This window comes from Sycon ciliatum, chromosome 12 (assembly GCF_964019385.1).
Source record: "Sycon ciliatum chromosome 12, ocSycCili1.1, whole genome shotgun sequence".
NCBI classification, from domain to species: Eukaryota; Metazoa; Porifera; class Calcarea; order Leucosolenida; family Sycettidae; genus Sycon; species Sycon ciliatum.
In genome coordinates this window covers 26128481-26156155 of record NC_088654.1, presented here as the reverse complement: position 1 = coordinate 26156155, position 27675 = coordinate 26128481, and the positions used below count along the sequence as shown (strand labels likewise).

Sequence of the window (27675 nt, the reverse complement as noted above, 5' to 3'; positions counted from 1 at the left end):
CCCTGTAACAAGACGGCAACGTCTGTAGGGCCTTCCCTATCAAAATAATAAATTCTACTACTACTACTACTACCCAGGACTAGAACACAATAACTTTTTTTAGAAAACTGCCATAAAGAATCCACCGGAGGACCTCTTTTACGGGCAAAGCGGAGCACAATCATCACCATGTATCAGCACAGTGAATAGTTAAACCCAACACGAATGCCATTATCAGCAGTTTTTATGGCTATACGTATAATGATATAATTTTATATGGACTTCGACCTCATCATCAGCTCAGTCATTATTTAGATAATGACTGTAATCGCTTCTTGCCCTCTAGCTCTGCTTAGTGTATTCAAGAGTCCATAAACAAGAGTAGGCAACTGTGAGGTCTTGGCAATGGCCAATTAGGGGATCAGGTGCTGCTTTCATTAATTTTTAGAAAGGCGATCCTGTCAACCTTTCCTTTATTGTGGTCACAGCCACAATCGTACCCAAAAGAAATCAAACATTACATACTATTGTAGTAATGCAGGTAGCGAGTTGCGCATTGACCCGTGATACTAGTACCCAGACTGCCAGAGTTGCATGCGCTTGTTATGCAACTTTTTTACTTATGGGCTCCAACCTGGATACGCCTGGTATGCAGTTTATGGACGTGGACGGGGGTTGCACGTATACGGACCTGTACACAGAGCGTAGAAGATCTCAAGCTCTGGATGATTGTACTCTTCCTGGCTGACCTTGTCTCAACTGCATGCAATCCGAATTTGCCGGATTTGGTGAACTTTTCTACTGCTGTGGCGTGGGTACTCATATAAAACAACACCGTGCCTTGTACAGTACCGTACCCCGCGTCGACGCGCGCGTCATCCCATAATACGCCCGACGGGGAAGCTGAGCAACGATCAAAAGGATGCGACAGTTTAAAGCTTCCACCTGACAGGGTGGTTTATCCATTACCTTCTTCTCTCTGTTTTCATGATTTGACAACTTCTTCTCTGGTTTGTTTCATAGTGAAAAAATAGCTTGCTTTCAGTATTTTCCCTATCGTTAACTTTTCCTTTTGCCCGTGGGACCCCGGGGAAAGCTCCAAGGTGATCGCAACGCATACCGACTCTCTGCAACTACGCTGGTGATACGCGCGCGACAAACAGCGTACAGGACTGGTGCCAAATCGCCCACCAACGTACGAGAGCGTACAGTGGCCATGCGTGGTCTTGTACGTGAACACAGTCAACACCCCCCCCCCTCCCGATCCCAGCTCTGCCAGCTGCATGGTGTACGTGAGAAGCACCACAACCCACATCGCCCATAACTGCCGTGACACAGCTCGGCTCCGCTTGCTTTTCCTTCTCTCTGTCTTCTCCTACCCACCGACCGTCTCCTCCCCCTGTCCAGAACCTTGTTGTGAGCGTGGCAGACCTGCAGCTAGACTAGGTTCAGTGCATGCATGCCAGGTCTCTAGTACTAGTAGTACCTGACGCAGAACCACTAGCCTAGTAGTAGCAGCAGCAGCGTTGCCAGCCTCAGCTCAGTAAGAAGAGTACCAGTGAGAACAGCCGGAAGACTGGAACGTGACCAGGAGAGACGGACAGATTCAGACCCAGCTAGCCAACTGTACCCACCCGGCATATCGTTTTAGACCAAACCTGTGGTGAGTACAGGTGCCCCTCTTGATAGTACAGGTCTTGTTGTGTAAACCCTGGGTTTGGTGTAAGTGGATTGCCTGATCAGACGGTCGTGTTCAGAACAAACGTACGGATTGCACTGTGGTCGTACTGGATGACTTACTGATTGTCTGGTGTGAACGCACACACCCAAACACACGCACACACTCGGGCACGCAGACAGACATAAACACGCACGCGCGCACACACACACACACACACACAGGATGTTGCAGGTGTCGTTGCTGGTGGTACACTCGACTTGACCGCAAAGCTTACACATTACACGGCCATCGCTTGGGACTCCATATCCTTTGCACTGCACGAACTAAAGATCTCAGGAGCTGACCGCTATCAAATTGACAAGGTGAGAAATGTGCACATCTTTACTGTAATGATAATTATATGATTCGAGGGACGTTATCACTTATCAGTACCGGTATTATTTGAGTAATCGGAAGCTTGAGGGAATTGAGGGAAAATAAACTTTTGAAAAAGGTTTACTGCACAGCGTGCACTCGGGTGCGTTGCAGATAGAGCGAGCACTATGCTCTTCAGATCATAGAGAGCGAGCACTATGCTCTTCAGATCATAGAGAGCGAGCACTATGCTCTTCAGATCATAGAGAGCGAGCACTATGCTCTTCAGATCATAGAGAGCTAGCACTGACACGTCTTCAGTTAGAACGAGCATTCTGGTCGATCCTTTCCACTGTATGATTAGAATGCTACTACACTACAGACTGCAGTGTACTAGACCAAGGTATCACCTTTGCTACACAAACGATTCTAGCTCACAAACCTGTACAATGAAGTCAATGATACTGCAACAATAGCCCTACAAACATGATCCAGCAAACCAAGATTTGGAAAAATGCAAGAGCATCAACAAGGTTGCTCTTGCTGACTAGTGACCACAGCACTGGTTTCTTGTCCAGAGTAATGTGGGGACTGGGCTGCATGGGCTGTTGTTTTATAACTGGGCATGCCTTGTTATACAGGAATAGAATACTACAGGAATGCATGTCTGTCTGCACTGCATGCAATAGAATGCAATGCAATGATGTTGCAGTGCATATCGCATACGCATTTTTTTTTTTGGAAGGACGCGTACGCATACGCATTGGGGTAGAGTGCACGTGGACGTGCGTACAATAGTGCAGGGTGCAGTGGTGCACGTGGATGTGCACGTGCAAGCAGCAAACTCTTCGTGGCTTTTTTTGTTTTACATGTGAACAGGCCTCTTTCAATTTTACGGGCAAAATAAACACAATAAAAAGCCATGGTATTTTATTTGCGAGAAAGAGACAGTGATAAAGGACCATCAATGGAAAGGTATAAAATTAGAATTACATGTACCGGTACATGAAGAACTGAAAAAACGGAAGGAAAAACTCCTCATGGCACATCCAGTTTGAAATCAGAAAGAAGGGGGAACTAGGAAATGCTTTCCTAAGCACTCAAGGAGGAAATGACAAAAACCAAAATCAGGAAAGAATACATTGAATGCACCTGTACATGTTGTAGCGATATCTGTTCTTTCCCTACTACAGTACTAGTTGCTGTTACACTCACTGATCCTTATGCACAGATATACAGCATTCCCTGACTAGTAGTGGGACCATTGTTATTAGGCTAGGGCCTGTTTTGGACTTGCCACTTTCTAAATAAAGAATACAAACAAACAACACATGTGAATGTAGCCTTTGTAGGATCGTTATGGTTGTCTTATCATGGGTTCATATTGACTTCCACGAAGAGTACATAAACCTTGCACTGATTAGTAACCTGATCTCCAGTGTTGACCAGTGCCATATTGAGCACTTGTTTTCCAATTCGCCACCACACACGTTGAAACACCATGATAAATATGTCATCCACCTCACAGTTGATCAATATGGGAAATATAGGCCTCGTAAAAAGACCTCGATGGACCTCGGTACGCGGTCTTTTACTCGGCCTATTTCCCATATTGGTCACCTACATGTACATGCACTCTGTCAAACACACAAAGAACGAAACAGCATGCTGTCCGCAGATTGAGTGTACACTGTACTCTGTCAATAAAAGTTCAATATACATGTACAGTCAACTTCGCTTATAACGACACTCGGCGGGGCATCAGAAAAGTGTCCTTATTCGCGAAGTGTCGTTATACCCGAAGTCTCATTATATGTATTGTGACAGTTGGATGGGACTTTGCTCTGGGCTTGGAAATTCTGTCGTTATTCGCGAATTGTCGTAATATCCGCAGTCGTTATTAGCGAAGTTGACTGTACAAGCATGTACATGTCATAGAAACTCCCTATCCAGTGGAAGTAAGGAATAAACCTTTCTTTCCACTGTTTTCTTGTTTTCTTTTGTACTTTTACCATGGCTGGTTATCGCCCTCATCTCTGGGGTTGCTCCCCACATTAGCAATGCGTGCACATGCTACGAGATTGAGTTTAATAATAATAATAATAGTCTCTTCCCTCAAACCAGTTAATAATAATAATAAACCAGGGAGTAGTAGTACATGTATCTTCAATACTACCTGCGTTCTACCTGCGTTCTTCATTGTATTACAAACACAATTGCGATTTAAAATATACCAGGAAAGGGCACAGGCCCTATTCTTCATTGTTCTTGTTATTTATTATTATTATTACTTGCATGTACGCGTTGGAGTCAACCATGCAAGCATGATCCACAACTTCGCTTATGCTGAACATGATAAACAGGACTATGACGGGAAAAAATGAGCTAGAACGATGATAATATATACAATGTAGCTCTTGTTATTAATGTGAAAAGAAGGACAAAATGTTACGAGTTATGACTAACTGTCCACCAACGTAACCAGATCTTATACAGTCAGCGAGTGCGACAACATGGCACAAAACTGACAAGGAGTACTGAGACATTCGGCGACCTGACACCTAGCTCCAACACTTCTCCAAGGCGCAAACCAACAACCTTCCAACTTGGAAGGCTCCGAGTTACATTTTGTTATTTATCAATAATTTTTAATAGGACAATCCCAACATGCCTAAATAATAAAGGCCTTTGTACAGGGTACCCTAGGAAAGCAAGTACTAATTTACGGACTAAGTGCAACGAAGAACACTGTACAGTGCAGTAAGTACAGTACAAGCACAAATATTCGTTGGGAATTATTTAGCCTTTTTCCGTCCAAAGAATTTTCGGACTAAATTCAATGCCGGACTGAATGTCGATTTGTATAGCCTTTCACTACGTTTCAACACCCATGGACGAAGACGGCAACGTCTGTAGGGATTTCCCTAACAAAATAATAAATACTACTACTACTACTACTACTACTACTACTACTACTACTACTACTACTACTACTACTACTACTACTTGGAAGCGTGTTTTTATTGACCACATAAAATGATGATGCAAAGAAAGAAAAGAACACCGGAAACATAATGCTGGATTTGAAAGAAGAAGAGAAAAAGGAAGATTAAAAGAAACCTGACCAAGAGAACTCAAGCATTGCACCCGGGAGGCAAAAATGAACTCAATCCCTAGCATCCCTAGCTCAATGAGGTCGTGTAATTGCACAAATTTCAACGGATCCAAGTAAAACTCCAACCAACAAGTGGAACGAAATTCAAATATTACAAAGCAACAGCGAAAATAGAATAACAACACAGTGAACAAAAAAGAAAAGAATACTATTCGATAGACTACTACTACTACTACTACTACTACTACTACTACGAACATTTATTTCCACCAGACAAATTGTTGGACAAAATGTTCACTTGAAAATACCGCCATTCCGGCACAGGCTCTCAGCTGCACCAAATAGATAACTTTGCCAATATTTCGCCCATTGGGCATCATCAGGGCATTGAGGAAGGGGAGGCAAAAACACGAAATATAAAGACGAATACTGCAGGCAGATGAATGGTCTAGAAACTAACACATCGTGGTGACACAATTGGCAAGGCCAGCAAACTAAACAATCATCACTTGTAAGGTGACCTAAACAGAACGAAGGAAGGAAATGTTCACTGACTATAAAATTTCTGCTTGTACAGTATGTACGCAGGCAGCCACCGGTTTGTCCTGCTTTCCATTACCGGTTCTGACCAGAAAGTGGTGAAATACAAGCACACATGTTCAAATGAATAGTTTTCAACTCTATCCATCCATCGCGTTGTACGATAATGGTTGCACGAGATTTGCAAGGGAGTGCTGAATTAGCAGTATTTTACTACTCCCTGGTATGACGAGATAATGCAGTCATATCATAGCAAGAGTCCATAACCCTGGGGGGTTATGGACTCTTGATCATAGGCATACCGTAGGCGTAGCCTGGTAGCTGGCGCATGGCACGAGCTGAGTGTAATGCTATATATGGCGCTAGCTGCATTCGATCGTGTCTGCAAGACCTGCATACAAGCATGCCCACAGCACTGGCAACCGCTGTGTTCGCGTGGCAGCCAGTGCAATCGTGTGTAATCGTGTGTAATCAGTGCATTCGGACAATCAGAGGAAGGGGATGAAAGTGTTTCCTCTTTCGTACCAGAACGCCGTCGATGTCCTAGATTGTGAAGTCGCACAACCGGCTTCGCTGGACTGACAAGGGGTGGGAAGAAGAAACAATGGGCTACAGACGATGTAACACCGTAGGTACATGGAAAAAGCATTTTAGTTTTGTTGACATTGAGTTTTAGTGGTTGGCGGAATCACGTCGCTGCGAGCTGCGAGCTGCCGAGGAATGTAATTGTGAGCGTGACACGCCCTCCTCGAAAACTGAAGCTTTGTTTTGACGCCATGAAGGTGGCGCAGTCTTGTTAGTTAGGTAGCAGGCTTGTTGTCCTGTGCAAGATTTCATGCCATCCCGACCCTCTCCATGATCCAGTGTGTAGACATCGAGCAGTAACGCTTGATAACAAGCGGAAGCAGTACAGTGCAGCAGCAATAGTTGACCGTTTAGGTAGGCAATACTCTCTTCATATTGCTGTTGCTGTTGCTGTTGCTGTTGTTGTTCTGTAAAACATCATTATTGTTAGTATTTGTTACGTGTAATTTTCGGTGTAACTTTAATTTCGGTGATCTCGGTAGAGAAGCCAGGCACCTAAGTTTACACCTAAAAGGCATTGGAGTATGTACCGCATGTGAAGGGAACGCTGGTCACCTGATTCTAAACTACGCGTAAAACCTGGCAGGTCCCTGGCACCGAAATTTCAATGCACCTAAAATTACATGTTTTACAGTAGCTGTACATGTATGATTGTAGTCCCACGATGGCCTAGGGCCACTCAGAGATAATAGACTGACATTTGAATCAGATAGAGTTTGTAATGTAGCAAGGATGACTTGGTCAGCGAAGAGTTCAAGAATTAACCTTAATAGTAAGACCAAACTGTATGGGCGAGCGTGGCTCGTGCTTCAGCAGATAGAGATAAGGATAAGCATCAGGTAGCGTTGTAGTAGTAGTAGTAGTCGTACAAGTAGTTCTTGTTGTTTGTTTGTTTGAATTTTTCCTGTGGCCAATAAGAGAAATTGGTGTCATGGTTGCTGCTGCTATTCTTGTTGTTGTTGATGTTATTTGAAATCTTATATTCTCATAATGGCCTGTGGCCAAGGAGAGAAAGTTGCTATGTTGATCGTGTGATTATACTCGTTCAACTGAGCTGGTAGCCAGTTAGTTGTAGAACGTGAATCCAAATAAAATCAATCAATCAATCAACGTCAGTCCCGTCCGTCAGCACAGTTTTGTGCAATGTTATCGCATGAGCTGATCGTCAAGTACATGTAACTGTTTCTAAATCAGTCATGTAATAACGAGCACATGTATACTCTTGATGTAATTACGAGCAAATACGGCTCTACACTAGCTGGAGCAGCTCACCAGAGAGTACTGCACACAGGCTAAGCAACAATTACATACACCAAACACGTTTCTCTTGTAACTCCGAGGGTCGTATTCAGTAACACTCAATGTCTTTGTGAAGTAGGACTACACTTGTAAGAGTATTTGTCCATAGTTGAACCCTCTCCCCGCCTTATCCCAAGGCTCTGCTCGTGTTTCTTTCGCCGGTTTGATACTCTCCTGACTTTGGAACTAGTAACTACTTCGTAACTGTAATACTATATTGAACTGACGAAGGATGAGCCATTGGACGAGGCATGCCGATCGAAACGCTGATAGGTAATTGAAGAGTCCTTTTCGATCGCCCTCCCATAATTCTATTAGCAGCAACTTTGAGGTGTCGTGAGCTTGGTCGTCCGTTGAGGCCGAACGCAGATGAAGCTGCTCACCCGAGATCCGAGAATCCGAGAGCTGCCAACAGCTAGCACAATCCATCAAAAGCAACATCTGGAGGCCGCGGTCGCAGTTTGTAGGTCGCCAACCTCATTGTGGCGCATGCTCAGGTAGCCACCAATACTGCAATAGGACGTCACGGCATTGCGTGTGTGGGTGCGAGTAACGTCCCGAACACAGGTTGGCCCAATGGGTAATGGTAGGGAAGGCGTTCTGGGCTAGGGTACGCAGGGCTGAGGTGGATGGTCTCGCAGCTCCCTTGAGCAAAACGAAGCCAGCATGACGGAGTGGCTGTGGTCGGCGGCTAGCCAGCTAGAACGTCCCTGCAACAAGCTGAACAGAACACATTTACGAGAACCTCGGATCCTCACAACGCGAGTCACGGACGGACTCTGCGACGAGATCATTTTCTATCCAGGTCATGTTGTGCACCTCTGACTCGACGGAAGTAGTTGTTGCCTGTTGCCGGCATGTTCTGTATCCACAGTATCCAGTACGTACTGTACAGTATTTGTTTCACATGAAACTGGTGGTGCTGCCGCTAATAATTATTATTATGATTCCGACGGTTCCAGGGCAAAGAAAAGTGGAGACAACTAAACGATAGAATGATAACAGCTGCACAGAGATGATAGCCAGTGAAGCCGTGGGAACGAGAAAAATAGAGACGTTTATGATCAGCCAAAGCCTTTGTGAAATTGTGTCGAGGCAAATCTACAATGACTATGTCATGCAATACGCGGCTATCTGAGTCCACATTAGTAGATCTAACATAACAGGGTTCATGACCTCGTGAACTCTTGCAAGTATGGGTACACGCGAACGCATGCACTGTTGCAGTTGCACGCCGCAGCTGTGTCACCCGGGACACCACTTGAGAGGTGTGCTAAAAATTTAATTAATTTCGGTACCAGAAAGCCTCACACGGCCCTCACTGGCCCCTCATGCTCAGCGCCCTGAGGACTTATTTAATAGATTGAGTAAAATAGAATAATTAGAAATTAGGATGAAGTCCTGAATGACCTGATCGATGATTGGTGTCAGTCGACTCAGTGTTTGTATGATTGTGCAGTCGACTAGTCGACTGCATACTGTGCATAGTCATTACGTAGCGACGTCTTCACGTGACAGCCTCGGGATGCCATGGTATACATGGTATACCATCAACAATCAAGCAAATCTGCTGTGCTAGCGAGTACTGCAGGAATTTTTCGGACGGAATTTATTTTCGTACGATTTCGTACACGGCCTCTTTTGTACTAAAATTAATTCCGTACTAAAATTTGTTTATGTGAAATTATGTACACTATACATGCGTACTGCATGCAAACACGTGTATTTAGCATGCAGCACTGTACGAAAATATAATCCGTACGAAAGGTCGAAATTCGGCTTTGTCCGAAAATATTTCCGTCCGAAAATTTCCTGCTATACAGTATTGTCTTTCCATCGAGAGCCTTTCCTCCCATGATCATGCTCCAGGACGGGCAGGAGATCTGCCATGTCCCCCAGCTGCAGCCGGCCCAGGCGATGCTGTCACATGACTTGTCGAGAATCTGCGCTTGATCCAGATTCCAGTGCTTTCCATTCTTGGCAAGTAGTTGTTTGAAAAGAAAATCTTCTTCGACCTGTTTGTGCCTTTCGGTCTGGTGTTCGACCGCTAGCAGCGTACTCGCTTCCAGCAAGCGAGCAGTCTCAAGCGAAGATAGCCTGGCCGGCGTGCGTCCGTCCGTACTAGTGCTGCTAGTCTGCGATACAGTCAGTTGCGCTGATCAGGGGCTTCGGCGTGGTTTGTTTGTTCTGCGATTGGGGCCGCGTGATCCGCTGCGGTCGTGTCTTCTGGGGGTAGGCCGAGAAACATTTCGCTACCACCTGGTGAAGCCAGCTCTTCAGAATGGGTGGACGATTTATTCGAATCAGCAAGGACGGCTCCAAGATCTCCTACGGGTAAGGCTAGCGCCGTAGCGACCTACAACATAGCGTAGCTTATCAGTACTGCATTGAGACAGTTTTTGAATCGTGTAGACTCTACTACAGACTACAGCGTCTACTAACTACTTACTACAGGTGAAGGAATCCTGATAATTCGAACCTCAAAATGCCAGGAAAAACTTCTAATTATCCGGACCTTCTAATTATTCAAACATGAACCCACAACACAACATGTATGTCAAAATGCTCAAATGGTCACGCAGAGTTGCGCTATGGACCTTAGACACATATTTCACGGATACTGAGCTGACCGGCACAGCCTGCTCATGCAAACTGAACTGACCAGTACAATGTACAGTGAACTTCGAATTACACTTTACTAACTTCGAATTATCAGCACAAATCCCACACATTTTCTATGTAAGTCGAATCTGTGGGACTTCTAATTAGCCGGACATATCCAGTTCAAGGTTCGAATTATCAGAATTTTTTATGTGGGAATCGTATTGATAGAAATCGGTCTTGGAAAAACTTCTAACTAAGCGTTATGTTTGAATTAAGCCATATTTACAGTATCAGGATTCCAGCTGTACTGGTGTAGCGCCCACAGTCACACAGTACAGTGTAGTGGTTGCTGGTGAGGATCACGATTGTACAGAAAACAGCGTTGTGTATACGCTTGTGTTGTGAAGATCATAATGATTACAGTCAGCCGTATAAGGGAAGGCGTAGGCTGCTTTTAACACGGCTATACAATTGAAAAACACCACTGACAACAAAAGCCATTGTGCGAAGGGTATGGCAAGACCAAGCAAAAACTGCTTGCTGGTCCTGAAATTAATTCCTGATGACCGCATTCCATAGTACCATCATGGAGTCCTACAAGAAATCATTTTGCTTTTCATAAATTTGTCTTTTCCAAACAAGCAATGACCAATGTCCGTAAATTTCTTGACCATGCGGTGGCGCATTCAAGAAAAGAGACAAATAGGCAGGGTCGAGCAGACGAAGAGAGAAATAGAGAGAACCTATGCCATGGAGGGGGGGGGGGGTAGCTCTGTGCAGAGGCTGTTGCCATGGGAAACACAGCATGCAGTGTGAAGCAAATTGCGGCTAAGCAAGTAGGACGTCTAAGATAGTTTCTAATTGTGCTCTTGTTTGCTGAAGTGCTGTTGACCTGGGGCTCTCGAGTTGTCGAGTCATGCTCATCTTGAGAGGCTGGCTGGTTGACAGGCAGCTCATATGTGTACAAGACGTTAGCGCTGTCATCTGTTGGACATCGCCACTGGCCTGTGGTACTAACTGTGCACCCAGAGCATGCCAGCTAGTGTCAGTGCGTGTGTTCGCGTGCGTCATCTACAGACGGGCGTAGTCACATGCAGTTCATTCTCTCAGGGCTGGGCTGGTGTTTGTGCCAGGAAAGGCGGTCGAAAACGCGAGCTTAGGGTGTTGTTCTGCGTAGCACTGCTTCGAAGTGTAGATGTCTGTGTAAGACTGAAAAGCATGCCGTCACTTGTATGCTGTTGTCACGTGAGTTCAGTTGATCACATGCTTACGTTTGATGTAGATGGTGTCGGCGGGTGAAGTGGCGTTGCATGTCTCGTGCACGCACACACGGGGAGTTATGCTGACTTGGCCTGGCATGTGACTGGCTGCTCGAGTAGACTCGGAGTGCATGCTGTGTTCACGTGTGCTTTGGGCTGTGGCTCACAATGGGCGCAAACCAAAAACCAGTTTCTCTGGTATGTTGCGTTCTCCACTGCTTGGCATTGGCCAATCGCTTTCCTAGCACGAATGTGTGACATCAATCGCTACATTTTTCTCAGCATCTCAGCCTTACATCAATGACTAACTTTACACATTGAAGGCTTGCATGTGGATGATGTCATCCTTGTGCTTTTACCTAACGGTATTGTATGTGTTAGTGTGTCTTTTGGCTGGGGGATGGGGATGGATGGAGTCGGGTTCTTGCCAAACAGGTTGTTGCGTTCCTGACAGATGGGTGATTGGCTTGCGTCAACGGGAGGATTTCTGGGGTGGTATATAGTGCTCATCTCCTTGGCCTTCTGACACAGAAATGAAGAGCGCACGATTTTCGCAGCTTTTGATTTTTCCCTACAACAATGGATACATGTTTATCTGGGTTTTTTTGTGCCGAGTACGAAATTGACATCATGAGTAGCTTCTTCTTCATCAGCTAGTGTGTTGCTATGGCAACCTGAGAACAGTGTGTGCCTGCACACTGTCGTTAGCTATGCAGCGTGCGGATGATGTCACCGCTGCTTTCGCGTTGTGCCGTGTACGGGTCTTTGTAGTGGGAAACGTTCTTAATGATAGCTTGCATAGACCTCGGTCCTACCGGTAGGACCTACCGGTAGGACCATCATACACAGACATGCTGCATGGCCTCTGTTCTAACATTGACCTAAAAATTGACCCTAAACTGTTGCTCAGGGGCTAATGAAGGAGTCCACAAATTTTAGACGTGATCGCACAAGGCATAGTGTGAAATTCCATGGTAACAGCAAATGGTTACCATGGAAACGGTGTATGGAATTATGCATTCCACTGCCTTGGCAGACTAATAAAAACATTAGTACCTCACCACGATTGATGTGCCATGGTCAAAATTCACTTTGGACAGAGTTGCTAGCGCTCCGACAGGAGTATGTGCGGCCATTTTGACAATTGATAAAATAGCGCGTATGCAATGCACTGGACATAGTCTTGCATTTTGCGCCATTACTTTGCCTGACAAAGACCTCATCTCAACAATTGTTTCAAGAAATTTCTCAACCAAAGCACTTTTGCAGCGCGATTTCTTGGGTCCTACCGGTAGGACCCGTGGTCCTACCGGTAGGACGGCATGCAAGCTATCATTAATGATTAGGCTGTGTGGTTAGGTTGTGTGTGTGTGTGTGTGTGTTTTCTTTTTGCTGATGGTGACACTTGTGATCGTGGTCATGAACCGAATTCCATGCTTTGTGTATTCCTGTCTGTTCGTGTGCACCCAGGGGTCACCGCTACAACTGCAATCGTTGGCGAGTTTCCAGAGTCCTCAGCACCAGATGACAATGCGAGTTCTCCTAATTGTACGTCTATCTAACTGCCCGTGGCGTAATGTACACTAGCACATCGAGACAGCTGTGTATTATTTAAGAGTACAGTCAGCCCTCGCTTAACCGCACACATCCGTTTTCCACGAAAAAAATATCCGGATAGGCGAGGGAACTGGATAACCGAACACCAGTTTTGTTGGATGCATCACGCATGCTGTAAATCTGTAATCAGCTATTTTCTTCCGGATGGTGAGGGATCCGGATAAAAGAGGACCGGATAAGCGAGGTCTGACTGTACTCTAGATATAACGTATACTGTAGGTATAATTTGAAACTCGGATGTTGAGCCATAAATGGGCGTCGAATGTCTCAGTACTCTGTCAGTTTTGTGCCTAGTTATTGCACTTTCTGACTGTATATAGTATCCAGTTACAGTGATGGAGAGTTACTCTTAACTCGTATTCATATGTCCTTTTCTTTTCTACTGTAGGTATAAGTACTATTTTTTATTTTTTTTTATTTTTTACTATTTTGGAGGGCCCCGCACTGTAGTTTACTGTCTCTTAATTTGCTGGGCAAAAGTCCTATATATAGGATTTGAAAATGCGTGACCTTTATGCCGTTGTTATTGGTCATCATGAGTCATTCATGACCCATAATAAGAGCATAATGGTTTTATTAGAAGCTGTAAATATGTTTGAGGCATGGATGTTTACTTTTTAGGTTCATAGGACATCATGAATACCCATTTTGAGCAAGGATTGGAATTTTGAGCAGCATTGTTCAGCTGGTGTCATGGGAAGGACTGAAGCAGTGAATGTGCAAAAGAACATTACAGGTGTGGCACGGGGTGGTTTCATGACGACATATCGCACATGCCGTCGTGAAACTACCAATTTTAAGGATAAAACAAGGTCCAGCAAAATCTCAAATCCTATATATAGGATTCAAAAAATAGGGCACAGGCCTTAGAAATATTGCGCAAGGAGATGAGCCTTAGATGTTAGTATTTGAAAAAAATATCTTATTCAACTCTCCATATCGACTAAGACCTAACGCGGAAGAATTGGTCACATACGTTTCCCTATGCTCATGCCACACCCATTTTGAGTTGAAAAATATGACCAAAATCCTATATAGGATTTAGCAAATTAAGAGATAGACCCATTTGCGCATTGCCAAATATGGAATGCATGAGTAATGCTTGCGAGTACGCTGGGATCAGGAATGCACTGTTCAACACCCCGGACGACCATGCCCAGGTGGCTGTGAAGGGTGTTTAGGGTACTAATTACGTCATTGCACAATGGGTCCATTGAGGTTATTCGATTACATGATCAGTTGAGATGCATTTCTGATTTCACGCATTTCACCATATCATCAGACGGCGACATTTTAGTAAATAGAGAGGTTCCAGGGTACGATTTTCCGTGCCAAAATCCGTATGGACGCTACGGATTTTTTCCAGGCGTGCTCCATACGATTTTTCGGCACGGAGAATCCGTGTGGACTGGCTTTCATCCGAACCATGTTTCGTATGGAGATTTTGCGTCATCGGGTGCAGAAAGATTTTTCGCGTACAAATTTGGTACGAGAAACATCGATTTTCCGCGGGAAGTTTTGATTTCGGTACAAATTTTCAAAATAAAAAGGCATAGCGCGGGGAATGTGACGTGTTTGTGATCGTAACCTAGGCAATGACGGCAAACACATAAGTTCCGTACTCCGAAACATTTCACTGCTCAAAAACGACGTATAAAAAATCCGTAGCGCCTCTACGGATTTTGGCACGAAAAATCGAACTCCGGAACCTCTCTAATGTAGCAAGTATTCAGCTATTTTCGTCTTTGAGGCTTAACATTTGTTGCGGATGAAATTATTAGTTTATGACAAAGTGTAAAAGGCATGGGCTGTACCGGCTGAAGTTTTAATGCGGCCGAAATGTGTAGTCCCTGGCTGATATCAAGTGTAATGCATCAAGCATGGCATCATGAAAAGTCATCTTTAGGTCACCGATTCACAAGCATGCGAAAATTGTAAAATCGAATCGAATGTATGTAAATTGTGCTAATTAGTGTTCGTTTCCGTTTGCTTTCTCATTTGCCTGTGCACGTGTGTGTGTGTGTGTGTGTGTGTGTGTGTGTGTGTGTGTGTGTGTATGTGCACGTTCGTATGTGTGCAGGTATAGATTTGACCATTGACAGTTGTAGCCCTTCCAGTTGTCCAGCTGCACGCGACGCTCCGTTGCCTAGCCAACGCTACGCCCCCACCAACCAAGAGCTATCCACCGAGACAATCACCGCAGACAGACCCACATCGTTACAGACATCATCAACAACAGCAACACCACCACAAGCACAACACTCCCCTCTAGAAGCAGTAGCAGCACCAAGCGTCACAATTAGTACAACTCCACCGAAGAACATTACCGATAAAGTCACGTCTGTTAGTGTAACTCCCCACCGTATTCTTAACAGCACTGTTGCCGTTACCATGACTACAGTAGCAGCGCCGCGCCCCGGCAGTATTGGCGCCGTCCCCGCTATGCCATCTCTTCGCGTGCTCGCCCCCATGGACACTGAAGACCTATTCTCGCGCACGTCCGGCTCTGTGGTGGCCCGCCAGCGCTCTAGCAGCTTTTCAGCGCTGCACGGCAGTGCTCCTTCATCTTACAACTGTCCCACCCCATTCTCTGCCCTGGCTCACAACCGCAACGGCAGTGCCATCGGCGGTTTGCTAGACTCCTCCAGCAGCTGCTTAGCCCCAGAGAGCTCCTCATCCAACTCTAACTACCATCACCACCAGACGCAGCAGCAGCAGCACCAGCACCAGCAGAAACTGCGACCTGAAAGCCTTTCCTCCATTGACGTCAATGAAATTCACCTGCATGAGGCCGACTGGCAACTCCTGTACGAGGATGTCAACAGCATGGCGAGGGAGTCGCTTGATTTCTCCAACGGCAACTTGTCGTTTGTGTCTGAGAACACTGATTGCAAAATGGAACAGGCCATGTTCCTACCGCAGCAGCCGCCGACAGCGCAGGACAACAGCCAAAGCGTAATGCCGCCAGCTGGCATTGCTGGATTTGACGACGGCTTTATGCAGCGTCCGGCGGCGCCTAGGTCCGCGGCTGGCTTCTCCAGTGCATCCACTGCTGCGTTCTGCTCGTCGTCCATGTCATCCTCGTGCACGTCCTCGCGCACGTCCACACCCGAGTCCTCTCACTCCGACAGTCCAATGAGTGGCGGTGCCAGTCGCAGCACCAGTGCTGAATCTCTGTTCTACTGCACGGCGGCCGGCAGCAGTGCTGCTGGTGCTGGCGTGGCCATGTCGGCGCCGGCTCCTTTCCTGTCGCCGTCGTCCGCCCCAACCTATCGCACCGCCGCTGCTGCTCCCGACACGAACCACCAGGTGAAGTCGGTGGCGTCCCAGCTACTCACCTTTCTGGCCGGCGCCGTCGACCAGGAGGAGGAAATGCAGCATCAGCAGCAGGCACAGATTTGCCCGCCGAACGCCATGCAGCTCTTTCCCGCAGTGGTGCAAGCTCCGCCGCATGCCGCCCCCGGCGTCGTGTCGGCGTTTGTGGACGATGGTAACCACAGGGCAACCCACTCCCCCGGTTGCCATGCGCTCCTTGCAATGGCACCCTCGACGCTCAGCGCCACCTCGTCATCGTCAAACTCGTCGCTGGACGAGCAAGCTGCGGCTGCGATCGGCGCTAGAGGCTACGCTCAGTCATTCGGCATGCCGTCTGCTCTGGCTCGCAATGCTCACCCGATCAATGTGTCCACCGCCGCTTCGGCCAGCGATAGCACAGCCATGCGGCCCGCGTTCAGCCAGCACCCGCTACTGGGAGACGTCACGGGAACCTGGTCGTGCCCAACAGCCATGCAGCAGCAGCAGCAAGCACATCAGATCGCCTTTCTGCCCGAGATAGCTTCTCCGTTCTCCGGCTCGCAACTCTCTGCCACCGACTCGGCCGCGGAGCTGTCGGCCAAGAGCGCGTCACCCACTGGTGCTGGAACATCGGAGGCGGACATGCTATGCCCGCCTCTGCCCATACTGCCGTCGATCGCGCGCGCAAGCTTCTCGCACCGCCAGCTCGTGTCGGACAGCGACGAGGACTTCTCTCCGTCGTCGTGCCAGCCCCCCAACTGCAGCAGCCGCCGCAGCAAGTCCAACAGCGCCGCTCGCATTCGTCGCGAGCGTCTTCGCCGCAACGAGATGGAGGTGGTGGCGCTGCGGCGCGAGAACACCGCTCTGCGTAAGGAGGAGAAACAGCTGAGAGAGCAGGTGGAGCGTGTTCGCCAGGCCGTCATCTGCCGCATGGCCAAGGAGAAAGGGCTGGCGTTCAACTCGCCCGGCGCGGCGCCTTTCACTGGCGTATAAGTCAAACACACATACTCTCTCTGTCTCTATCTATCTATCTCTCTCTCTCTCTCTCTCTTTCTCCCTCTCTCTCCCTCTCTCTCTCTCTCTCTCTCTCTCTCTCTCTCTCTCTCTTTGTGTGTGTGTGTGTGTCTCTCTCTCATTCACACACGCACACACACACACGCACACACACACACACACACACACACACACACACACACACACACACACACACACACACACACACACACACGTACACACACGCCAAACAACAATGCTAGTTTGTTGTATAGTTTGCTGCACACGCCTATCTGCCCCGTGTCGTAGCCTCACCCAATCCACTGATACCAGGCACTGAACCAGACCAGACTACCATCTACTTATGCATGTATGTATGTATGTATGTGTGTATGGATGTATGTATGTATGTATGTATGTATACCGGACAAGACTTATTGAACTGACGTGTCGCAACAGCAGTAAAGTTTAATTTTTTCCCCGTGCCCCATTCGCCGGGCTACTCACCTCTCGCCACGTTTTCCCCCTTCACTCCTCATCGACCGTCCCTAGCACGCCCGCTCACTTCTCATTGCCATATCGGCGCAGTAGTGATAGTCCATAGAAGACAGGCGCACCATTCCCGATAGACTCCGGCTTCACAGATAGACCTGACACAGCACCTTGGACACCTATTCCTGCCTCCCGTTATGATTACGACTAGTTTGATATCCCCCTCCCCCCCCCCCCCCCCCTCCCTCGCCCTTTTCTTAGACACTGGATGATTACGAATAGCTTGACTTTCCCGCTCTCTTTCTCTTAGTCACTTTCCCGACACATGCACCGTTAATGTGTACTGTCACCCCCCCCCCTCTCCCCTATATCACTTCCTCTTGCTTGCATTCCTGGTATCTCGGATGTTTGCCACCGCTTGTATACATGTATGCACACTGCACAACAGGGCGGCAGTTTGTGAATGCTGAGCTTTCGCTCTTTTTCTTTCAGCCGATTGCATTACAGAAACCTGTGTTGTCTTCTGGTTGTGTTTTTTTGTGTTTTTTGTGTTTTGTTTTCCTTCCCTGTGTTTTCCTAACCAAGAGTGGTTTTTTTAACTTTTAATATAAAAAAGTGTTAACCCCCGTGATGTTCTTTGCAATGACGTGCCTGGCACTATGAGCAGCTTGCTGTATCAGATCGTGTCCATAGCCCCGTTTAAAAAAATTATTTCAGGCCTCAGGTTGCTGTCGATCAATTCGTTTCCGTTTTGCTGTCTTGACTTCCCTCAGTACCGCTTGGCTGTCCTCTTGTGCCGCATCTCTTTCGAGCCAGGGGTCTTGAGTGCATGAGCCCGGTCAGTTGAGGCTTTCCACTGAAGTGTGATTGAACTTGCTTCTCTGAAATAAGTGCACATCACACTGGCCCATATGTTGTAGTCTTTTGGACGCTGAGTCGATTGGTTTTGGTCCGAAAAGGCTGCGATGCAGCGTTCCTCCTTTATTCCCAATCGAACATGGTTGAAGAAGCGGTCACGTGCTCCTGCGTACGCCAGTCACCTGGTCACCGTGCCTGCTGGGTACAACTTACTAGCCTGTTTGACCTTTTTTGGGTGCAGTCCTGTCACTCGAGTTGAACTCGAGTTGAGCCTTGGTGTGAAAGTTGTCGCCTGCTGGCGTGGTGACCAGGTGATTTGGGCACCCAGGAGCACGTGACCGCTTCTTCAACCATGTTCGATTGGGAATAAAGGAGGAACGCTGCATCGCAGCCTTTTCGGACCAAAACCAGTCGACTCAGCTTCCAAAAGACTACAACATATTGGGCCAATCGCGGTCATCCGTGCTTTTATAAGAACGAAATGGCGCTTTTAGTGACATTTTGCATACAAATCCCCATCTAGTAGGGTGCAGTCACCCAGTTTCGGTGGAAGTGCGCGAGTTCGATTGGGATTCAAGTAGGAAGGGAGCGTCTCAGCTTTCTCGGACCAAGACCATTCGACTCAGCACCCCGAAGACTATAACTGGTGAAATTTTAATTTTTGCCTTAACTTCCCCTTTAACCTGGGTATACAACTCCTAGCTGCTATAGACGTCTGGACCGTTCTGCGAATTCAAATAGAAAGTACGTATCTACCTACCTACAGTCCATTTCAAAACTATAGACGCGTACCAGGGAGTCGTAAAATACGGTATTTTACGACTCCCTGACGCGTACCAAGGCAAAAACCGTTATGCCAGCATCTATACCACATAAAATCTGTGATCACTTTGTGCATAATTTTTCCAAATTGGGCGTCTGTTATCCAATCATTTAGAAACTATAATGAGAGTAATTGTGGAGCGGTCCTGAGCAATATTCCGAAAACTATTCTCAAAAAGTTCCAGCCGAATTTGAAATATTTCAAAAACCCTACGCGTCTATAGTTTTGAAATGGACTGTAGACTAGGCCTCAGCGGCTAATGCTAGCATTAAAGGCCTTTTTTGGAAACTAGCATTGCTCTAGCATTGCAAGCAGGTTTTATGGGGTAAAAAGCATTAAAAGGGGCCTGGGGGCTAAAAACCTTTCCAAGTCATACGCTGCAATGACCCATATGGTAATGTTTGCACCAATTATGGAGTCTGGGCCTCTTCTGGCACACAGCAAGTGCACAACAGGATTCAAGGGTACATATGTGCCATACAGTAACAAAATGGGTACTCTTGGTCCGGCCACAGTCAAAATACCGTTACCGCTAGCGTTATCGTCTCAATGCTAAGGGTGCCTATTTAGAAGCGCCAAACCTCCACACACACACCATGGTGCCCTGTTTCATCTGATCGTGTCTACAATGAAATTAGACACAAGACCATCCGAAAAAGTATTTCTGTACACCATTTTCTTTCCTTTTTATTTGTGCTGAAACAAGCATTAATGCTGCAAACGAGCGCTCAACCTAGCATTAGCAACCAAAATAACTAGCATTGCCAAAAGCATTTTTGCCCAAAAAAACTAGCATTAGCCGCTGAGGCCTACTGTAGACCAGGGAATACAGTAAAACCTGGTGTAGGCGACCTCTGTGTTTAGCGACCACCTGCTTTTAACGACCTCTGGGTTTAGCGACCACCTGCTCTTAACGACCTCTGGGTTTAGCGACCACCTGCTGTTAACGACCTCTGGGTTTAGCGACCACCTGCTTTTAACGACCTCTGGGTTTAGCGACCACCTGCTCTTAACGACCTCTGGGTTTAGCGACCTCTGGGTAGTAGTAGTAGTAGTAGTAGTAGTAGTAGTAGAATTTATTATTTTGATAGGGAAGGCCCTACAGACGTTGCCGTCTTGGTTTAGCGACCTCTGGGTTTAGCGACCTCTGGGTTTAGTGACCTCTGGGTTTAGCGACCACCTGCTCTTAAGGACAGTTTTCCATGCACCGACAGTTCTACACAGACACCGTGGGACCTGGTTCTAAAGACCACCTGGCTTTAACGACCGCTTTTACTTGCACCGTGGGGGTGGGGTGGTCGCTTAAACCAGGTTTTATTGTATTTTACTACTCCCTGCTATCGACCAAGGTTTAGCCATCATGACCCGCTCCCTGCTATCGACCAAGGTTTAGCCATCATGACCCGCTCCCTGCTATCGACCAAGGTTTAGCCATCATGACCCGCTCCCTGCTATCGACCAAGGTTTAGCCATCATGACCCGCTCCCTGCTATCGACCAAGGTTTAGCCATCATGACCCGCTCCCTGCTATCGACCAAGGTTTAGCCATCATGACCCGCTCCCTGCTATCGACCAAGGTTTAGCCATCATGACCCGCTCCCTGCTATCGACCAAGGTTTAGCCATCATGACCCGCTCCCTGCTATCGACCAAGGTTTAGCCATCATGACCCGCTCCCGGCTGAGACCAAGGTTTAGCCATCATGACCCGCTCCCTGCTATCGACCCAGGTTTAGCCATCATGACCCGCTCCCTGCTATCGACCAAGGTTTAGCCATCATGACCCGCTCCCGGCTGAGACCAAGGTTTAGCCATAATGACCCGCTCCCTGCTATCGACCAAGGTTTAGCCATCATGACCCGCTCCCTGCTATCGACCAAGGTTTAGCCATCATGACCCGCTCCCTGCTATCGACCAAGGTTTAGCCATCATGACCCGCTCCCTGCTATCGACCAAGGTTTAGCCATCATGACCCGCTCCCTGCTATCGACCAAGGTTTAGCCATCATGACCCGCTCCCTGCTATCGACCAAGGTTTAGCCATCATGACCCGCTCCCTGCTATCGACCAAGGTTTAGCCATCATGACCCGCTCCCTGCTATCGACCAAGGTTTAGCCATCATGACCCGCTCCCTGCTATCGACCAAGGTTTAGCCATCATGACCCGCTCCCTGCTATCGACCAAGGTTTAGCCATCATGACCCGCTCCCTGCTATCGACCAAGGTTTAGCCATCATGACCCGCTCCCTGCTATCGACCAAGGTTTAGCCATCATGACCCGCTCCCTGCTATCGACCAAGGTTTAGCCATCATGACCCGCTCCCTGCTATCGACCAAGGTTTAGCCATCATGACCCGCTCCCTGCTATCGACCAAGGTTTAGCCATCATGACCCGCTCCCTGCTATCGACCAAGGTTTAGCCATCATGACCCGCTCCCTGCTATCGACCAAGGTTTAGCCATCATGACCCGCTCCCTGCTATCGACCAAGGTTTAGCCATCATGACCCGCTCCCTGCTATCGACCAAGGTTTAGCCATCATGACCCGCTCCCTGCTATCGACCAAGGTTTAGCCATCATGACCCGCTCCCTGCTATCGACCAAGGTTTAGCCATCATGACCCGCTCCCTGCTATCGACCAAGGTTTAGCCATCATGACCCGCTCCCGGCTGAGACCAAGGTTTAGCCATCATGACCCGCTCCCTGCTATCGACCCAGGTTTAGCCATCATGACCCGCTCCCTGCTATCGACCAAGGTTTAGCCATCATGACCCGCTCCCGGCTGAGACCAAGGTTTAGCCATCATGACCCGCTCCCTGCTATCGACCAAGGTTTAGCCATCATGACCCGCTCCCTGCTATCGACCAAGGTTTAGCCATCATGACCCGCTCCCTGCTATCGACCAAGGTTTAGCCATCATGACCCGCTCCCTGCTATCGACCAAGGTTTAGCCATCATGACCCGCTCCCTGCTATCGACCAAGGTTTAGCCATCATGACCCGCTCCCTGCTATCGACCAAGGTTTAGCCATCATGACCCGCTCCCTGCTATCGACCAAGGTTTAGCCATCATGACCCGCTCCCTGCTATCGACCAAGGTTTAGCCATCATGACCCGCTCCCTGCTATCGACCAAGGTTTAGCCATCATGACCCGCTCCCTGCTATCGACCAAGGTTTAGCCATCATGACCCGCTCCCTGCTATCGACCAAGGTTTAGCCATCATGACCCGCTCCCTGCTATCGACCAAGGTTTAGCCATCATGACCCGCTCCCTGCTATCGACCAAGGTTTAGCCATCATGACCCGCTCCCTGCTATCGACCAAGGTTTAGCCATCATGACCCGCTCCCTGCTATCGACCAAGGTTTAGCCATCATGACCCGCTCCCTGCTATCGACCAAGGTTTAGCCATCATGACCCGCTCCCTGCTATCGACCAAGGTTTAGCCATCATGACCCGCTCCCTGCTATCGACCAAGGTTTAGCCATCATGACCCGCTCCCTGCTATCGACCAAGGTTTAGCCATCATGACCCGCTCCCTGCTATCGACCAAGGTTTAGCCATCATGACCCGCTCCCTGCTATCGACCAAGGTTTAGCCATCATGACCCGCTCCCTGCTATCGACCAAGGTTTAGCCATCATGACCCGCTCCCTGCTATCGACCAAGGTTTAGCCATCATGACCCGCTCCCTGCTATCGACCAAGGTTTAGCCATCATGACCCGCTCCCTGCTATCGACCAAGGTTTAGCCATCATGACCCGCTCCCTGCTATCGACCAAGGTTTAGCCATCATGACCCGCTCCCTGCTATCGACCAAGGTTTAGCCATCATGACCCGCTCCCGGCTGAGACCAAGGTTTAGCCATCATGACCCGCTCCCTGCTATCGACCCAGGTTTAGCCATCATGACCCGCTCCCTGCTATCGACCAAGGTTTAGCCATCATGACCCGCTCCCGGCTGAGACCAAGGTTTAGCCATAATGACCCGCTCCCTGCTATCGACCAAGGTTTAGCCATCATGACCCGCTCCCTGCTATCGACCAAGGTTTAGCCATCATGACCCGCTCCCTGCTATCGACCAAGGTTTAGCCATCATGACCCGCTCCCTGCTATCGACCAAGGTTTAGCCATCATGACCCGCTCCCTGCTATCGACCAAGGTTTAGCCATCATGACCCGCTCCCTGCTATCGACCAAGGTTTAGCCATCATGACCCGCTCCCTGCTATCGACCAAGGTTTAGCCATCATGACCCGCTCCCTGCTATCGACCAAGGTTTAGCCATCATGACCCGCTCCCTGCTATCGACCAAGGTTTAGCCATCATGACCCGCTCCCTGCTATCGACCAAGGTTTAGCCATCATGACCCGCTCCCTGCTATCGACCAAGGTTTAGCCATCATGACCCGCTCCCTGCTATCGACCAAGGTTTAGCCATCATGACCCGCTCCCTGCTATCGACCAAGGTTTAGCCATCATGACCCGCTCCCTGCTATCGACCAAGGTTTAGCCATCATGACCCGCTCCCTGCTATCGACCAAGGTTTAGCCATCATGACCCGCTCCCTGCTATCGACCAAGGTTTAGCCATCATGACCCGCTCCCTGCTATCGACCAAGGTTTAGCCATCATGACCCGCTCCCTGCTATCGACCAAGGTTTAGCCATCATGACCCGCTCCCTGCTATCGACCAAGGTTTAGCCATCATGACCCGCTCCCTGCTATCGACCAAGGTTTAGCCATCATGACCCGCTCCCTGCTATCGACCAAGGTTTAGCCATCATGACCCGCTCCCTGCTATCGACCAAGGTTTAGCCATCATGACCCGCTCCCGGCTGAGACCAAGGTTTAGCCATCATGACCCGCTCCCTGCTATCGACCCAGGTTTAGCCATCATGACCCGCTCCCTGCTATCGACCAAGGTTTAGCCATCATGACCCGCTCCCGGCTGAGACCAAGGTTTAGCCATCATGACCCGCTCCCTGCTATCGACCAAGGTTTAGCCATCATGACCCGCTCCCTGCTATCGACCAAGGTTTAGCCATCATGACCCGCTCCCTGCTATCGACCAAGGTTTAGCCATCATGACCCGCTCCCTGCTATCGACCAAGGTTTAGCCATCATGACCCGCTCCCTGCTATCGACCAAGGTTTAGCCATCATGACCCGCTCCCTGCTATCGACCAAGGTTTAGCCATCATGACCCGCTCCCTGCTATCGACCAAGGTTTAGCCATCATGACCCGCTCCCTGCTATCGACCAAGGTTTAGCCATCATGACCCGCTCCCTGCTATCGACCAAGGTTTAGCCATCATGACCCGCTCCCTGCTATCGACCAAGGTTTAGCCATCATGACCCGCTCCCTGCTATCGACCAAGGTTTAGCCATCATGACCCGCTCCCTGCTATCGACCAAGGTTTAGCCATCATGACCCGCTCCCTGCTATCGACCAAGGTTTAGCCATCATGACCCGCTCCCTGCTATCGACCAAGGTTTAGCCATCATGACCCGCTCCCTGCTATCGACCAAGGTTTAGCCATCATGACCCGCTCCCTGCTATCGACCAAGGTTTAGCCATCATGACCCGCTCCCTGCTATCGACCAAGGTTTAGCCATCATGACCCGCTCCCTGCTATCGACCAAGGTTTAGCCATCATGACCCGCTCCCTGCTATCGACCAAGGTTTAGCCATCATGACCCGCTCCCTGCTATCGACCAAGGTTTAGCCATCATGACCCGCTCCCTGCTATCGACCAAGGTTTAGCCATCATGACCCGCTCCCGGCTGAGACCAAGGTTTAGCCATCATGACCCGCTCCCTGCTATCGACCAAGGTTTAGCCATCATGACCCGCTCCCTGCTATCGACCAAGGTTTAGCCATCATGACCCGCTCCCTGCTATCGACCAAGGTTTAGCCATCATGACCCGCTCCCTGCTATCGACCAAGGTTTAGCCATCATGACCCGCTCCCTGCTATCGACCAAGGTTTAGCCATCATGACCCGCTCCCTGCTATCGACCAAGGTTTAGCCATCATGACCCGCTCCCTGCTATCGACCCAGGTTTAGCCATCATGACCCGCTCCCTGCTATCGACCAAGGTTTAGCCATCATGACCCGCTCCCGGCTGAGACCAAGGTTTAGCCATCATGACCCGCTCCCTGCTATCGACCAAGGTTTAGCCATCATGACCCGCTCCCTGCTATCGACCAAGGTTTAGCCATCATGACCCGCTCCCTGCTATCGACCAAGGTTTAGCCATCATGACCCGCTCCCTGCTATCGACCAAGGTTTAGCCATCATGACCCGCTCCCTGCTATCGACCAAGGTTTAGCCATCATGACCCGCTCCCTGCTATCGACCAAGGTTTAGCCATCATGACCCGCTCCCTGCTATCGACCAAGGTTTAGCCATCATGACCCGCTCCCTGCTATCGACCAAGGTTTAGCCATCATGACCCGCTCCCTGCTATCGACCAAGGTTTAGCCATCATGACCCGCTCCCTGCTATCGACCAAGGTTTAGCCATCATGACCCGCTCCCTGCTATCGACCAAGGTTTAGCCATCATGACCCGCTCCCTGCTATCGACCAAGGTTTAGCCATCATGACCCGCTCCCTGCTATCGACCAAGGTTTAGCCATCATGACCCGCTCCCTGCTATCGACCAAGGTTTAGCCATCATGACCCGCTCCCTGCTATCGACCAAGGTTTAGCCATCATGACCCGCTCCCTGCTATCGACCAAGGTTTAGCCATCATGACCCGCTCCCTGCTATCGACCAAGGTTTAGCCATCATGACCCGCTCCCTGCTATCGACCAAGGTTTAGCCATCATGACCCGCTCCCTGCTATCGACCAAGGTTTAGCCATCATGACCCGCTCCCTGCTATCGACCAAGGTTTAGCCATCATGACCCGCTCCCTGCTATCGACCAAGGTTTAGCCATCATGACCCGCTCCCGGCTGAGACCAAGGTTTAGCCATCATGACCCGCTCCCTGCTATCGACCAAGGTTTAGCCATCATGACCCGCTCCCTGCTATCGACCAAGGTTTAGCCATCATGACCCGCTCCCTGCTATCGACCAAGGTTTAGCCATCATGACCCGCTCCCTGCTATCGACCAAGGTTTAGCCATCATGACCCGCTCCCTGCTATCGACCAAGGTTTAGCCATCATGACCCGCTCCCTGCTATCGACCAAGGTTTAGCCATCATGACCCGCTCCCTGCTATCGACCAAGGTTTAGCCATCATGACCCGCTCCCTGCTATCGACCAAGGTTTAGCCATCATGACCCGCTCCCTGCTATCGACCAAGGTTTAGCCATCATGACCCGCTCCCTGCTATCGACCAAGGTTTAGCCATCATGACCCGCTCCCTGCTATCGACCAAGGTTTAGCCATCATGACCCGCTCCCTGCTATCGACCAAGGTTTAGCCATCATGACCCGCTCCCTGCTATCGACCAAGGTTTAGCCATCATGACCCGCTCCCTGCTATCGACCAAGGTTTAGCCATCATGACCCGCTCCCTGCTATCGACCAAGGTTTAGCCATCATGACCCGCTCCCGGCTGAGACCAAGGTTTAGCCATCATGACCCGCTCCCTGAGACTGCCGCACTGGGCGCGCTTCTTCAAGTCTGAGTGAGGCGGCCCGGGGTCGGGGCTCGAAAGGTCAGGCTGTTGACCTTCGTTATGCCCGTACGGTGGGAAAGTCGGCTATTGGCCATGACCTGGGCAACGATTACGTGTCGCGTAAGAACTGAGAGCCGGGGTTAGGTATTATTTTTGGAATGGGGAATGCCGTAGTCACAAGTGTCACGGCTTGCTTAGCCGAAAAGGCCTGGCTCATACTATGATAGAGGCTTGCACAAGCCTGGCTCTCAGTCCGTTCAAGATGCACTGACGGCACATACATTGTAACTTGTGACTTCAGACATAACAATAATTATTATGTCTGAACTCTGAAGTTATGATTGTGCATATTATGTCTTTTAAAGCCTGACACACATACCGTAAAGTACCGCCAGAGCGCCCCACCATCTCGTCCTTTCGTGGTCGCATTGTGGAGGTGGTCTGCTGTCTGTAGGTCATACGACATGAACCTTGTACACATATAGCACGTTTTCCAGTCAATCCGTACCTTCGAGCGGACACAAGCTCCACACAAAAGCCTGCCAAGTGTGACCTTAGTAC

General features: G+C 48.9%; 1 protein-coding gene across 2 annotated transcripts; it reads left to right on the top strand.

Moving 5' to 3' along the window:
• Positions 1 to 1344: 1344 nt before the first annotated feature.
• Positions 1345 to 18575, top strand: LOC135828600 (mucin-19-like). 2 transcript variants are annotated; one of them, XM_065341031.1, is made up of 4 exons: positions 1345 to 1642; positions 1836 to 2022; positions 12887 to 12964; positions 15114 to 18575. In XM_065341031.1, the coding sequence occupies exon 4, from the start codon at positions 15425 to 15427 to the stop codon at positions 17318 to 17320; it is 1896 nt and encodes a 631-aa protein (XP_065197103.1). In that variant the 5' UTR covers positions 1345 to 1642; positions 1836 to 2022; positions 12887 to 12964; positions 15114 to 15424; the 3' UTR covers positions 17321 to 18575. The 2 variants fall into 2 exon arrangements, with proteins under 2 accessions (XP_065197103.1, XP_065197102.1); XM_065341030.1 differs by lacking the exons at positions 1345 to 1642; positions 1836 to 2022 and adding an exon at positions 9434 to 9887.
• The last annotated feature ends 9100 nt before the right edge of the window (positions 18576 to 27675 follow it).